This window comes from Lonchura striata, chromosome 10 (genome assembly GCF_050655825.1).
Source record: "Lonchura striata isolate lonStrDom1 chromosome 10, ASM5065582v1, whole genome shotgun sequence".
In the NCBI taxonomy this organism is placed as follows: Eukaryota; Metazoa; Chordata; class Aves; order Passeriformes; family Estrildidae; genus Lonchura; species Lonchura striata.
This window is the reverse complement of record NC_140712.1, coordinates 16,681,525-16,697,765: the sequence shown is the minus strand read 5'-3', so window position 1 is coordinate 16,697,765 and position 16,241 is coordinate 16,681,525. Positions and strand designations below refer to the sequence as shown.

The 16,241-nt window shown below is 42.8% G+C and overlaps 1 protein-coding gene across 8 annotated transcripts in view; it reads left to right on the top strand.

Annotated features, from left to right (window-relative positions):
* The window catches only part of CEMIP (cell migration inducing hyaluronidase 1), a 101,062-nt gene that overhangs the window by 59,400 nt on the left and 25,421 nt on the right, over window positions 1-16,241 (top strand). For all 8 annotated transcript variants that reach the window (XM_021537589.4, XM_021537588.3, XM_085588323.1 and 5 more), the window contains 7 exons: window positions 1,048-1,118; window positions 1,860-1,955; window positions 2,578-2,699; window positions 4,806-4,947; window positions 5,779-5,970; window positions 13,685-13,860; window positions 14,427-14,636. In XM_021537589.4, coding sequence (XP_021393264.1) covers window positions 1,048-1,118; window positions 1,860-1,955; window positions 2,578-2,699; window positions 4,806-4,947; window positions 5,779-5,970; window positions 13,685-13,860; window positions 14,427-14,636 — 1,009 coding nt within the window. The remainder of the gene's footprint in view (window positions 1-1,047; window positions 1,119-1,859; window positions 1,956-2,577; window positions 2,700-4,805; window positions 4,948-5,778; window positions 5,971-13,684; window positions 13,861-14,426; window positions 14,637-16,241) is intronic.

Here is a 16,241-nt window from a genome sequence, read left to right as displayed (position 1 = left end):
AACCCCAGCTCGTGGCACCTGTGATTTGGGTGTGTTTTCGTGCCTCTCTCTCAATGTCTGTATGTGTTTTATTCCAGAGTTCCAAACCAGAGCAGTTTGGAGCTTGCACCAATGTAAGGTGACCTGCAAGACTCTTGATGCAATTGAAATGACCAGATATTTATAACTATAGAGACATGACCTAATCCATGGGAGTTTTTGGTAATTCAGGACAGTCTCCCTACCACCTAAAAGCATATTTTTTATTCTCTTACTCATTAAGAGCAGATATGTTTGAACTACTACTTTGAAGATAAAAATTGCTCCTGACCCCTACTAATTGGGTTCACCCCCAAGGCTGGGAGGCACTTCAATCCCTGTCTCCATTGCTTTCTCATCCATGTGGTCATCCTCCAAGGTGGCTGACAGCTACTGAACCTACTTGATCAATAACCATCAGATGGTAAAGAACTGAATTCTGACATGGGATCAGATTTGAACAGACAATTCAGGGTCGTAAACCTTCCTCCTTGTTCAATGTTCAAAGAAGGAAACTAAATATTCAAAGACTATCTAAGAATTTTTACTGCCATTTGCCAGCCATTCTGTCTATTAGAAATTCTCATGGGTCATTCCAAAGACAATTGTTATATACAAGGTTTTGACATGAGCTAAATTTATTTAAGCAGAAGTGTCTTCTTTTCATATTCTTCAGTGTATGCACATGTACACACACACAAAGGATTTATTTTCAGGCTCCCCAAGGAGTTGCCAGTGTCTCTTAGGGCTGTCATACACAAGTTTCCTCAAACATTCATTTAAAAAACAAACACACTTGTTACAGGCATGTTTTAAGTGGAGATTTGTCTTTAAATTTGCTTCTCTTCTGATATATTTACTGAAGAAATATAGACTGTTAAGAAAATATTAATTTTAACTACACTGCCTGTGACACTAATGACACTGTGTTGGATGTGGTGCCTCTGAGAAATTTAGGAACATTAGGCTCTAAGAAATATGTATCTCATACTTGACATTACTTGATAATTTCTCACTTTCATTTTCCAGGCACCCATGGAGTTTTATTACCATTAAAGGAAATCCCTCCTCTTCTGTTGAAGACCACATTGAATATCAAGGTATTTAATGTACAAAATGCTGTCTTGATGTGATATCTGGAAGTTACTGGAGTTATAGCTGAGATGAATTTGGTCAATGGTGTTTTTACTTCCCACTACATTACATTGAAGCCATAAGCAATTGGTGGTTTGACACATTTAATTGAATGCTCTCCTTATATATTGCTTCTTCCCACTAATGCATCTGAAGCAGCTGAGTGAGGGACAGTTTTGGCTAACCAAACCTTTGGATAAAAGGCGAGATCCTGCACCAGTGTAAATCCATGAAACTCCACTGAGCTCAGACACTGCCTCTCTTAAGACACAAATCTGTGGAACAGACCCAGTTCTGAAATTTAATCAGTGTATCCTTAATCCGTAGCCTCAAGTCCTCCTGTGAAACCATTTTCTTGCAAGCTGAACACTGTTGAGTCTCTGTCTTCTCATGACATGAATAACACAGCTTGCTACAACATTAAATAAAAATAGCAATGTATGACTAATAATTGTGGGCTTTATCCTTTCTTGATTTTTGAAAGTTACTCTTCCTCATTATCCATGCAATTACAAAAGTGTCTGAAGCCTCATTGAAAGATTAGTAAATTTTTCTGAAAGTTGTGCAGGGCTAATTTTGAATAATATAGTCAAAGTATTCAAATATGCACAGAGACAATTCTGTTCAGTTCTTACTCTTATCAATTGCCTTAAATGATTTTTCCAATTGTTTTCAATTATTTTACCAATGTTTTGGGTTTTTAACAGGTCACAGAGGGTCAGCTGTGGCCAAAGTATTCAAACTATTCAAAGCTGAGAATGGAGAACATTTTAACGTCTCTTCAACCAGTGAGTGGGTTCAAGGTGAGGAGTCTGTGGGCTATTTCACTCGGTGCTAGACAGCTGACAAATAGGGTGAATCATCCTTTTTCCTGAAATCCTTTTCCATTTAGGAAGAGTGGACTTGCTAACTGCTATTTATGTTATCACTAAACCAATTAATGAACACTATATTCTTTCCCCATTTGTCTCTAGGACCCTCTGAATAACTGGGATCCTCTTTCCTTTTCTGCACTGGGTATGAAATTCCATCTCCTGTGGTCTCAGAGATCACACACAACCTCTTGTTTTCACTGCACAGTCATCATGTCCATGTCTCAGACAACACACAGTAGCTGATGCAACTTGATCTGAAGATCAGAGAAGGCAGCTAAGGCAGACACAGATCCAAAATCTCTATCTATTAATAATGCTTGCAGTGCACACACCAATTATGAAGCTTTTAATAACTCTTCTCTCCCTTGGCTGGTTGCACTTCACAGCATCATTAAAAGTGGCTGACAGACTGGCAGGAAGAGGCATGAATCAGATCACCAGTGAAGAACCTTGTGAATGATAGCTCAGATCATATTATGCATCGTGCATTTTTGCTGTGCTCATTAAGCTTGACTTTCAAATGCCTGTACTTGTTTGCACTTGTCTCCAGATGTAGAATGGACAGAGTGGTTTGAGAAGCCTGACAAAGCGAGATCTAAGGACATGGAGAAGCTGTCTGACTTCAAAGCTGCTCATCCTGACAAAATCTGCAAGCAGCCCATTGACATCCAGGTAGGCTTACCACTTGCTTTAGAGAGCCAAGTCTTCTTTGGACTGACACAGAACCCCCAAAATAATTGTGTTTATCAGTAATTTTTGTTTCTAAATAAAACACACCAATTATTTTACCACTCCAGTACATAACCAACAAGATTTTATCTACAGTCTCCTATTGTTCTGAGGCAAATTTGATAGACTTGAACTCCTTTCAGTAAATTCTGGCTCCTGGCATGAAAAGGTGTACAGATGGGTCATGGACAGCACAGATGCTATCATGAAATATGTGGTTCCCTGCTGGAAGATTAAAAGGAGCAAGCATATTAAAATTTCAAAGGTTTTTAATGGTCCTGGAATAGACCCTACCTAAAAAATTAACCACAAAGTGTAATAAGACAAGGTAACTACCAGCTGTAGCAGGCTGTCAAAAATATTGGTGAGTTTTCAGTCATTTATTGGAATCAATTATTTTATATCTGAAAAGAAACTTGAATTCTGTTTGGAGCTAAGCATTATAATTATGCCATCAGGCCAGCATGCTGAGGAGCACTCAGATACCTTTTCTGACACTACAAAAAACCTCTTTAAGGACAAAAAAAATCATCAAAAATGAGGATATTTCTTTTTTATATGTTTACTATATATGTTTTATGTCTACCTGGTAAAAATACTGCAGCAGAAGCATTGCCTAGAAAAGGAATACAATCCTTCACATCTGTGTGAGGCTGAGCCTAAGGTTCCTGTGTGCTCTGAGCCAGTGGAGTTGTTCATATTCACAAGAATGTGGCTATTGAAGTAAATGGGAATGCTGACTCTATGAGTGAAAGTTTCCAGAGCTAGATGTTATAAAGAATCTCTCTTGAACAGAAAGGAAAAAACTGTCCTATAATTTTCTGCCAGGTCTTACCAAATCCACATTCATTTCAGCTTCTATATATGTGTATTAGAAGTGACAACTTAGTTCAAAACAGGGGTCAGATGTTTCTTACATCTCCCATCTCCTTCTAGAATGTGTGTTAAAACAAAGAGAGATATTCTGCTCTAGAAACAAACATTTCTTTTCCTTTTCTGTAAAATAAGTTATTTTTTCCCCCCATGTATATTAAAAGTGAGACATTTTTCAGTTTATCCTGCAGATCTTAGGGCAAATCCTTAGGTAGTGTAATCTGGTGCTGCTCATTGCTTTTATAAAGCTACACTGATTTATAGCAGCTGGCCTGCCCCAGCTCTGGAACATGGGAGAAAATTGAAGATATGATGATAATAACAGCAGAACAGCACAGCCAGAGGCACATTCCTCCAGCTGACAGTGCTAATCCCACACATGGCAGCAGGGTGGATTCAGCAATAAGGAAAGCCTGCACGAGTGAGAGAATCTTCATTGAAAGATGGCTTTTCTCCTGGTGCCTTGCCAAAATGCACGTGGTGTTTGGATTGCCCGATGCAATGCACCACATTTTTGTGAAAGGGTTGAGAGAAATGCAAGCTCTAGAGACAGAGTGCGAAATTTGACACGAGCCTGAGACGTTGCCCCAGCAGGAGCACCAGAGAGGTTGCATATCTCACTGCTTCTTGGCATGATACAGCCCTTAGAGCCTGTGAGAAAAGGCCACTTTCTCCTTGTTTCTTTTGGAACAGGCAGCAGTGTTGCAGTACATTTGGGGTTTTTCTGACAGACTGACCCATGCAATGGAGAAATAAAACCCCTAGCCCCTTTCTTCTGCAAGGTTCAGACAGAGCCTAGCCACAAGCAATGGAATGAATGCAGTGCAGAGGCTTGAAGGCATGAGGTCATCTGGGTGCAAGCATCTGTGTTCAACATTTCCATCTGCCCTCAAACCAATGGCAAGAGAAAATCTAGGGCACTGAGGCAGCTGTTTGTGAAGCTCACAAACTCCTCCCAAAACAGCCCATGGTCTCAGCACAGGCACAGGAAAAGGCAGTGGCTGTGTGTGAGCCGCAGTTGGGAACGCTGGCTGGAGAGCAGTCACAGGGCTTTGCTAGGCAGTGGCTGTGCCATCACCCAAAACAAAACAAGGCCTCTTCTGATGGCTCAGATGTTTTGGTGAAATCCCTTCACCTCACAGCAGCACCTGAGTTGTATTTCCATCCTCGTTCCAGGCCGTGACGCTTGATGGAGCAGATTTAAGCACTGAGGTTTTCTACAAGGGCGGCCACAATTACCAATTCCTGTGCCACGGCAAGGACCAGACGGGCCAGGGCTGCCACAACTACCGAGTGAGGTTCCTGTGTGGCAAATCTGGTATGTGCCCCTTCACTGAAAGCCAGAATAGAGAACAGCAGAAATCCTGTCCTCTCATGACTGGCCCCTTCTCGGTCAACTCCTCAGATCAACTTCTGTAATTTTTCCCAGCTAAAGCTTTGGGCTGGGCTATGGACACGAACTCAGATAGAATGGCCGAAGATTTATCTCGGGAAAAATTCCTGAGCACTAACAGAAGCAGCAGGTTGGTTTTTCAAATACCTAGCAAGGCTGTGAGAAATATTTGGCAACTTTTTTCCTGTAAATTCCTTGTCTTTTGCAAAAACATTTTGGGATGATGTAGGATTAGTCAATCAGAACGTGTGAAGACAACAGGGTTTGAAACTGTCATTTTGTAGTTAATCATTCCAACACCACTGTCCTTACCCTGACATTAGACAGGTCATTAGGATTTTTGACGCTGACAGGAAGAGAAGGGTGGCAGACTGGTGTTTTGCTGGAAAAAAACACCACTAGGTTAAAGACCCCTTGGCTGCTGTAAACAACAGCACCCTACGCCCACAAGAGCTGCTGCTAAGTGGGTGTGGTGAGAATGAGCCACTAAGAGCTACATTTAAATTTATCCTGGGGTTAGTGGAAAATCCACCTGCCTGCAACTAAAGAAAAATACTTTCCTGTTTTCTTGCTTGCTGAGCCAAAGCCAGTAAAAAAGCATGTTTGAAGGAGTTAACTTTTTTTTCTTTTAACATGGGAGAATAATATTTTTTGGCGGCGCTCCAAGGAAGGGCTGGTGGGGAGAGAAAAAGGAAGGAGCAAACTTTTTCTGATAGGATTGACTGAATTCCCCACCCTTGCATTTTGGGTTTTCAGTGAAACCAAAGCTCACGGTAACTGTTGACACCAACGTGAACAGCACGATCCTGAACCTGGTGGATGATGTGAGCTCGTGGAGCCCTGGGGACAGGCTGGTGGTGGCGAGCACTGACTACTCCATGTACCAGGCAGAAGAGTTCCAAGTGCTGCCCTGCAGAACCTGCAGACCCACCCAGGTCAAGGTAGCAGGTGAGGTGCTTCATCTTATCACTCTGGCGTTGCAGTTCACAAATTCTGTCATTTGCACTGAGATGACTCCAAGAAGAACTGAAAAATACTGAAAGACACCTGAATTTGATGTCTGGTTGTTAGATGGTTTTGGAATACATAACTTCCATGTTTGAAAACAATCTAACTTGATTTTGGTTTCTTTCTGCCTTCTCTTTTCATAGCTGACTCCATGTTTGTTCCCAAACACGCTATTGAGTGGGTGAATTTACTTAAGAGGAACACATACAGGTTATGTGTTTGAGATTTGCAATAACTGCATTTGAAATACCACTTCCTAGAAAGTAGATGAGCACAGATGATGGGAAGAGTGAGCTAGGGCAGGAGCAGACTGTGAGACACTGTAAGGCTATGAAGTAATTTCCAGCTGGCTGCTTTCCTAAGTTTTATTTAACAAGAACTGTAATCTTACATTTTAGAAATGCTGTTTTGTACTACTGAAGCTACTGTTTCCCATTTACTTTGTCTCCGGAGAGTATTGCTTAGAGGTGATGTATTAACCAAACATTTCTGGCTGCCTGTGAGTTGTCATGAGCCTCTGCACTGAGAAGATGGAGTGGCAGGGTGCTGCCAGAGCCAGCCTGAGAAGGAGGAGTGGGAGACTTTGTAGAGCCCCAGCATTTTTCTCTTGTAGGTGACCAGCTCAAATGCAAAACAAATTCCTTTTGATTAATAGATTTTGTAGTCCCATTATTGTAGAATGGCCTCTGGAAATGGAATCCAATTAAAAAGCATAACCATGATGGAGCACAGACTATTACCAGCGTGAGCATAAAACTGAAATCCAGAGTGGAAGATTTAATCTTCACTTGAGTCTCTGAAATTGTCTTTCCCTTCTAGAATCTTGTTCTGCCACACTGATAAGCAGACCATGGAAATAGCACATGAACTGCCCTTTATCTGAATAGATGAGGATTATTTTGCTTCTACAATTTACAAAAGCAAACATTATTTTACAGTGTAAAAGTCTGTAGTAGATGAGGCTGTCTTTCAGAGGCAGCATCTGCCTGGTGGTAAATCATGCATGTGATTTTATCTTTGCTGGCTGTTGCTCTAGGCAGAGGTCTTGTGTGCATTTACAGTAAGACCTTTCTGAGAAACCAAGAGGGCACTTGGAACATCCAATGCACCAGGGAGTTCGCTTGGTTCTCTGAAATGAGCCACTTCAACATTATCTCTGATGCAACCTCTTTTGGAAGGTACCAACGCACTTCCCCTGGCAGCTGCCTCCCCACAGAGCTTTGGCCATTCATTGTTGGAGATGTGCATTAGGCCAAGAAAAATGTTATTCACAGTCTGAATGTATCATAGTCTTATGACTTCAAATGTCTAGTGCTTTCAAAGAAGATGCATTTCCAAGCTGAATATTTTTCTTGCACAACTTTTGAGCTGCTGGACTCAGACTGGTATGATACAAGTCACATCATGAAGATGGTCTTGGAAGATCGCCAGTAAAAATAAAGATGGTGTAGGAGTCTTGGGCTTCCCATAATCTGATGGACCAGTGGAATTCATCTTCTGCAACAGTGACAGCTAGGTTAGTTTAAGGAAACAAATAATGGGTTAAAAACAACAAAAAATTTCATGTGAATTTCAAGTAAAGAAGCAGTGGAAACACTTGTTAAAGCAATTGTGCTCTTGGTCTCCAATTTCTCTTTAGGAGAATTAGGACATTCCTTCTATTACCACAAATGACATGAATACCAGGGCCAAAGCCTCTCCTCTCTTATATCCAGGCAACTCTGTTGACGTCAATGGGATTTCACTGATTTATAAATCAAGGCAAAATTTAGTCCAATTATAAAAATCACTTCCAACTTTCGTGTAACAAAAACACATTCGCACGAGAAAACAAAATAATCTGCCTGAATCTAAGTTCAGTCTAGATGAACTAAAACCTGGCGAGGCTGAAATGTCCCCTGCCTTTAGGGGCCAGGAGGTCCCTGAGCTGCTCTGTGCCTGGCCATGGTGCAACTTCATCCACTGCCCTGTGCCATGACATAATTAGCAGAATAAAGATCATCAATGGCCCCTGGTCTTAGCACAGGTGAGCAGCCCTGGCACAGCCTGGCATTGTGTGCCTGGGCCAGGCTTGCAACTGGGTGTAGAAGAACATTAATCATAAATGCTTCTTGCTATGAAGGTAGCCTTCCACACATATATTTATACACAGGATCTCAGAGGGTTGTCATTTGTAATAAGTGAAAAGGCTTAATTTTCCTAAGAGGTTTAGTTTAGCCTCTGAGAAATCTAAAAGTTTGCCCTTTGAAAGACAAATGATAAAACCATTCCTATCCATGATGATTTATTTCCCTTTTAATTTTTATTTTTTCCCTTTCTATTTGCTTTTAAAATGAAACCTAAATGTCAGGTCTGAACTACTTAAGAGTCTCTTTGTTATAAAAAAGGCAGAAAACTGGCTATCCTCTGCTTTGGTGTGGCAGCCACTTGGCATACCAAGGTTTAGTATAATTTATGCTCTCATAATATAATAGTATTTTAATAGACATGGTTTAGCATATTGTGCCAAAAAAGTCAAACTCATTAGTTAGCTCATGTCCTATTTATATTTGATACTCCTGCTGAAATTCATACTTTCTTTACTGGCTAGAAATGGATTGATTAAAGCTTTTCAAAAGAATTTAAGGGAGTTAATACTCGACTGCCATCAGGTTCTAGGAAGATTTAGTTATTTAACTATGGACATCTGCAAACCTCAGTGCAGAAAGTGAAAGAGGGCTCTGGTCTTTTGCACTTTTTACTGGAATAACTGCCCTTATGTACCAACTGTGGCTCCCATGGGTAAGTGTGGTTTGCATGATCTGCAGGTCCTGCTCAAATGGTCACTCATTAGATGGAACTTTTCCCTCCATTTGCTTTCTTTGTTTAACTCTTTTTTGGGTTTTTTTTTGCTTGTAATTTTTTGTGCCTAGATTATTTTCACTGTGGGAACAGATTAAAACTGTTTGATCTTCCAACTTCACAAAGTTTGGGGAGGGACGACAGTGCAGGGCAAAGGGAGGGAGGAGGGAGGGAGGAAGGAAGGAAGGGTTGTGTTGTTATGATAGAACTGGATAGTAGGAAAGATCAAGTATTTTGTCTAGTTTCTCTGGGAAACAAGTCTTATCTTCATCTTGGTTGCTCTGTATGAAGTTTCTACTAATGCTGATAAGTTTCACCATGGAACAGAAATGAAAGTGTTCTTTTGTGCTCCTATATGCTCTTGATAAGGGATGAAAAAACTGTTCATGCCTGGCATAATTACTCCAATTATCCCACATACTGGTGAACCTATGAATTCAAGCATACATCTCTTAAATCCTGCTTATTGGGTTGCAAATGTTAGAGAGATAAGGAGTTTACTGTGATCTTGTTCATGCAGAGAACTTTGAATTAAAAGTATAAATGCGTAGTTGTCTCACAAATTCATAGCCTGTGTCAGCATTCATCTGGGGTTGTAAGGATGGGAGAATTTACTCCACTATCAAAATTCAGATATTTTTATAGATTTAGAGTGTTCTGTTTAGAAGTTGGCATCATTTTGGATGGAACTTGCAAGAAGCTCTTTTTTTAAGGTAACCCCTTGTGCTTGAGGGCAGGGCAGGTCCTTTCTACCAGCCTTTCAGAGCTCCTTCTACCTTGGGGCATTGCCTGGGAGCTGAGCTGACAGAATCTCATTCAGGTTTACATATGGGTAGAATTTTTTACCTGATTGCTGCATGCCTATTTGCTGAAAACATAATTTTCCATGTAAAAGTTATGAATAGGAGGAATATTTGTTGATTAGGACATCAGGTTGTACTGTGTGACTCAAGGACCAGCCAGCTCACCCAAACCATGCTGAGTTACAGGCCTGTGGTTTAGGGATACAACAGCAAACCCCAGCAAGATAATTTAGAATAATGAGGATTTGAAAGATGCCAGTGTGAACATTCGTTTGTTATTAAATATAAGCAATAGGGGCATTACCACCAGTGATGACAAGTGCTTGGCAAAAGTGGTAAATCTGTCAGATCTAGGCTGGCATCTGCAATGAGTTGAACTGACTTTAAAGATGCCATGAAGATGATTCACTGTCATTGGATGATGTGGGTTGGACAAATTGTGTTCAGCAATTCCCTTAAAAGCTTGACTGGGAAACATCAAAAGACCATGAGATACTGGGTCTTATCCCTAGAGAGCTCAAAGGAGAAGAAAAGACATTTTAGGAAAAAAAAAAACAAAAACTCCAGGAGAATCTCAGCTTTTCTTTATCTTCACCAAATCCAGACCTTCAAGTGCTGGATTCACTTCTCAAAGGGAGATTTAGCAGTTTGGGCCATTTAGAGCCAAAGGATTTAGGACTGCATGAGTGTACCTGGGAGGGTTTTCTGAGAGATGTAACTCACCAGATCTGAGCACTCTTCCACATTTGCAGCAGTTGAAATAGTTTTAAAATCCCACCCTTTCCAGGTTTGATAAGGCCCAAGACCCAGGTTTTATGGCTGGGTTCACATGTGGCAGGTTTTCCTTTGTACTATTTGGAGAAACTCTGCTTTGAATTGCTTTGTTGACATAAGCATGCCCTTGAGGAGTAGCACATCTATGTTTATTTTAATCTATATTTCCTTTTAATAATTACCTTGTCCTTACCAACAACTGACTTCAATAGTCACTGCCTTGAGTAATAAGCATGGAAATACATAATGAATAAGCTCATATTTTGCTGAATCAAGACTTCCACCAGGCAAGCCCACGTATTAAGGAAGTTTCCCCTGTAAATTTATGTTGAGCTAACTGGAGGCACTGCTATGACACATGCAGCAGCAAAGCCAGGGAGCTTTTCCTCTGGGTCTGTTGTGGGCAGATGTGATCCGTGTCACTGCAAGGCTGTGCTTGGTTTAGATTACAATATGGCACAAGGCTGGCAGGGCAGTCTCTATCCATGAGGGATGCAGCAAACCCTCACCCAAAGGAGGAGAAGGTGAATCAATGGCCTCAGGGTTTGTTAGTGGTTGGGAAATCACAGCATGGCCTTTGATGCTGCAGCAGCAACACATTCCTCCCACTTTCAAAGCTCAGGGTTGCCTTTTTAGTATCAAACCACTTCAGTGCCCATTTGCAAACTCCTGGCTGGGGCTTGCCCATGGTCAGTGCTCAGGGTCTCAGATATCCTGGCTGGTCTCTGGGAAGGCTCCGTGTGCCAGCTGTGAGCAGCAGCCAAACTTCAAACTTGTAGCTCTGCAGAGTGAGATGCTGCCATCCTCGTGTGAGCTCCCTGAACTCACCACAGAGCAGACTCTGTGGGTTTTCCCTGCCCACCATCAAACATGCCCCAGGCAGCTCCCTGGCAGTGCCACGTGTCTGCAAATGCCCCTCACAGTGCTCCAGGTCCCATGGGAAGTGCCTGATATTCTAGTGCTGGTTCCCAGCAGTCATTTACAGCACACAAGGGCTCCCATGCCAGCCTCTGTCTCCCAAAGGCTTCTTTCAGCCCTGTTGCTGCAGGGAACTTGAATTTCTGTCTGCCTTGAGAAGTGGTTTGTTTTTCAAAACTCTATTAAAGGAGCTATTATTCAAAATCCGCTTTTACTTTGGAAGGGGATTGCTTTCCGTCTCTCCTTTTATCTCCAAACATGTCAAATCAGCAAAAGCATAGAGTGAAAAACATGCACCCAAGGAGTTATATTTAGAAACTGGTTAGTCCGTATTTAACATTCCTGTCAGTGCTTACCCTGTTTTGCATGTCTGGACTGGTGTTAAATTAAATTAAATACATGCAAGCATGACATTTATTATTCTAGAGCTCAGCACAGGAATAACAAAACTGCCTATCTAATTTCACTGCCACAAATCCTGGAGATGTGGCTTCAAATAGTATGTTCTTATGATTATCTAAAATCCTTCCTGCATTTCAGTAAATCAAGGAGAGGTCAGCTCTGGGGAAAACTGAAAAATAACAGCTTAAAAAAGGTTCCATAAGGAGAAACTGTGCTCCTTTGCAGACTCACCCAAGGCTCCAGCATGGGGTATCCTCATGTGGAGGGTACTCACTGCAGTGGTTTTTTTCATGTAGATGAATAAAGGAAGCAAAGCTGCTGTTTTTTTGGATGGGTTGGGTCTAGTTTTGGCCACACACCTGATGAGGCTCACTGGCTGCAGGGCAGCAACAGGGGCAAGGGGAAGTCCAGGAGTTTCTAGGCAGTTGAAAAAGTGAGTGAGGTGCAAATCCAGAGTCCCTTGCAGCCCTTCATTTCTGAGATGAGCATGCAGCTCTTTGGCCATCACCACTCCTCCTGTTGACAGAAAGTGTTTTTCACAAGATCAGTTGATTTTGAAGGCAGAGGTGCACAGGCAGAGGCACATGTTAAGGTGTGAACCCTGTCCCTCTGCACAGCAGTGGGAGAGCAGGGCAGAGCACTCACCCTTCCCAAACCCCTGTATTGCCATAAAACTGCTTCCAGCTTCAGGAGAAGAGGGAGTAAATTGTGCTTGCTTATCTTTTTTATACACTCATAACATCATGCTTTGGTTAAAAATAATATTGTTTCACTGTTCAAAATCCTCCCCTTGACTTGGCACTTCTGCTTAAGCATAAAGTGCTTTGCAGGAATAGCCAGACTTGCCATTTGTTTCTAATTAAGGATTTGAACGATTCAATGGAAATTAAATACATGCAAGTGTAGCATTCCTTAAAGTTCAGTGTTTACCTAAAGAGTTTATTACTTATTTTTACTGGAATAATACAGAATGGAGTCAGTAAGATGAACTTTTTCCCAACTGACTTTTCTCTGCAAAAATCTGCGGAAGGAAGGAGGCAGTAGGAATATGTTTGAATGAAATTACAACAAAGAGATACTTTGCTTTCTAGACATCCCCACTTCCTGGTCTTCCCCCCTTTCTGGTCAGGCCAGGGAAAGTTTTCTGTGCTTTTAACCCCTCCTTGGAGGAGGGTGTGTGTGTGGAAGATGTTATGAGCAACTTGGCTTGGCAAAGAGAGGTGTGGCATGGGGTAAATGGAAGATCCCCTTGACTCCGACTGCATGAGGGCAGGAGGAAGCCTTGGGAGCAAGTTGGAGATGTGAGGGTAGATCTAAAATGGAGAGGTTTGGGAGGCCAGGAAGGCAGAGGTTTCACAGCCCACAGACTTGGTGAGGGGCTGTGATTGTCCCAAGCCACAATTCCTACGAGGCTTTCTGCCCACTCTGCTCCTCACTTGCATCAACAGCCATGGTGTTAGCAGGGTCTGGCTGATGCTTGCCCAAGAGTAGTGCTGTGGGGTCTGAGCAGCTCCTTGTGTCTTACTATGGGAAATGCTGTGCTAACCTTGATGATTTAGACTTTTCAGTAGGTGCATCATCAGGGTTTTTTTTGCATTGGGTGTTCATACACAGGCACTAGTAATCCAAAGTACGCAGATCAGTTTCAAGGTAGGAAATGTGTTTTGTCTAACAGACAAAACTCCCTGGATAAATGAAGCAGCCTAAGACCAAAAATCCCACTTCCTCCATTGCAAATATCTCACCAAGCCCTTGGGCATCACCTGTGCTCCAGCTTCCCTCCTTTGAGGTGTCAGCCAACAATTTGTGCTGACTCGGTTGCTCCTTTCATTAGCATGCCAGCCTCACCACAGGAAGCCCACGGGGAGCCAGCAGCATTGGCACAGTAACCCTGAACCTGGATCTGGTTCCTTTAGGGAAGGCCACGTACCTGCACATCGGCGAGGTCGTCGACGGCGTCGACATGCGGGCGGAGGTGGGGCTGCTGAGCCGCAACGTCGTGGTGATGGGCGAGATGGAGCAGCAGTGCTACGAGTACAGCAGCAAGCTGTGCTCCTTCTTTGATTTCGACACCTTTGGGGGACACATCAAGGTGAGGCTGGAGCCCTTTGCTTGTCCTTTCCTTCTTCCAGCCACACCTGCACATAGCAAGGAAGACAAGATGCATGAAGGGGAAAATTCCTCATCAGCCATTGAGCAAACAACCTCTCCCCACAGTACGGCAGATCCACCCAGCTGCTGCCTGTCCTTTGGCTTTGAAGTGCACATCATGACCCAGCAGACACTGGGGCTGGTGATCAATACACCTGAGACAAAGTTTCCACATCCCAATCCAAATTTTCCCTGCATTTTGGTGGTGCTCAGCCTAGGAAGTTCATTTTGAACCCAGCTGATTGAAACCCATGGGACATTATAAATATAAATTGCTTTTCTTCTACAATTAAGTTAAATGTGTCTATGGCAGCAGTGGGGAAATCAAAGAGCAGCTCTGGTCTCCTTAGCCACCATGGCCCTCTCTCTCTCTCCCTGCAGCCACACACTCCCCTCCACACAGTAAATCCTTCAGCAGACACAATGCAGCCCTTTCTATGCCTGTGTTCCCTCTCCTTGCCCTCAACAGATTTTGTGTTTCTTGACTGCTGTTCTTTTGTTCTCCAGATTGGTCTCAATTTCAAGGCTACCCACATTGAAGGTCTGGAACTGAAATACATGGGCCAGCAGACAATGGGGCATTACCCAATTCATTTCCATATGGCTGGAGATGTGGATGAGAAAGGAGGCTACAACCCTCCAACGTACGTGAAGGACACCTCCATCCACAACACCTTCTCCCGCTGCGTCACAGTCCATGGTTCCAATGGTTTGCTGGTAAGAAGTTCCAGTGTCTTCCTTAGAGATGAAGACAGCAGGAAAAAAACTTCCTCATAGCATGAATACACCTTAATTGTTGCACAAAGATGTGTTTTATTGTTAAAGCCTATGCCTGACTCTTCCTACCCTGGATATACAAGGATATCTCAACCTGCCAGGGTGGCACCAGGGGCTGTGTGTGACTCAGAGTGGGCAGAGCATTTTTCTGGGTACTTCAGTGGCTGCAGACCAACCCATTCCTAATGACTGGTTGCATCTTTCTGTAGACACAGAGTTTGCTATTTAAAGAGGATAATCAGAAGCTTTAAGTGTGCCTCATCTTTCCTGTAATAAAGGTTTGGGCTTGCAGTGCCAGTCCTAACATTAAGCACTCACAGAGCTGTGATTTGCTAGAGTACTCCATAACAAGAAATCCTTTAGGATAAATCTCTAGAATGACTGATGGTTACCAGACAAGTTACAGCACACCAGAGATGTCAAGAACATGTTAAGATTCTCCCCAGATCTGGGGGTGCCTTTGTTTTTGGGGTAAGGATGCTGGACCTGTTGTTTGTGAACACAAAAGGACTTGTGGGTGATGTGATGGTTAGAGGCTGTCTGGGGCGTAGTGGTCACAAAATTATAGCATTTTTCTGTTCATGGAGAAGTAAGGAGGGGGGTCAGCAGAACAGCTGCCCTGGATTTCCAGAGGGCAGAGTCTGGCCTGTTTGGGAACCTGGTTGACAGAGTCCCTTGAGAGGCAGGTCTTGAAGGGCAGAAGAATTCAGGGGGACTGGATGATCTTCAAGAAGCAAATCTTAAAGGTGCAGGATTTTTTTCTAGGCAAAGGATTCTCACCCTTTCAGTGAAATTGCAGTGTATTCCAAAAGAAAAAAGTATATCCAAGCCCTGAAGAAGAGAATTTAGCCCTGCTGCTAAATAGAACAGAATTTTAAGTGGAAACATAATTGGCAGTTGTAACCTGGATGGTCACTGTGCATTAGGAGTTCATACCTCTAGAAGTGCCAACATTGGAAGGGAGAGTCCCAGACATAATTAAAATGCACAGAAGTTGAACAAAGAACACTTAAATTGCAGTTCCAGAAGCAGAGCAGCTTTTATCTGCTATTTATGAATCTGAGGTTTTGGGTTTGACCTCTGTCCTTCTAAATTTACAACATGATCTTGAAACCCACCAAATGAACATGGCTTCTGAAATAAAGAGACGTTTTACTGTATAAATTATATAAGTAGTTCAGGGCCATGTGGCATTTGCCCAAGCTGAAGCTGCCAGTAGAGGGGCTTAGTACAGAATTGATGTGCAGGGCAGCATTGCAGGTTCCATTTGTCCCACTGATGACTGTCACCAGTGGCACCATCAGCACATCCTCTGGCTGCACAGAGGCTGCACAGCTGCTGACGAGCTGCAGCTGCCTCTGGGTGTAACGTGAGATCTTCATTCCCTGTTGCCAAACCAAATACCCAGAGCCTGGCACTTTTCTTAGCAGTCAGATGGATGGGTTCATGCAGAGAATTTGGAAATAGTTTTGTCTCTTGTGCTTTCTCTGGGTAACAATTGTGCCATAGGGGATCCATGGCATAGGAATCCATGTGCTCAAGGTT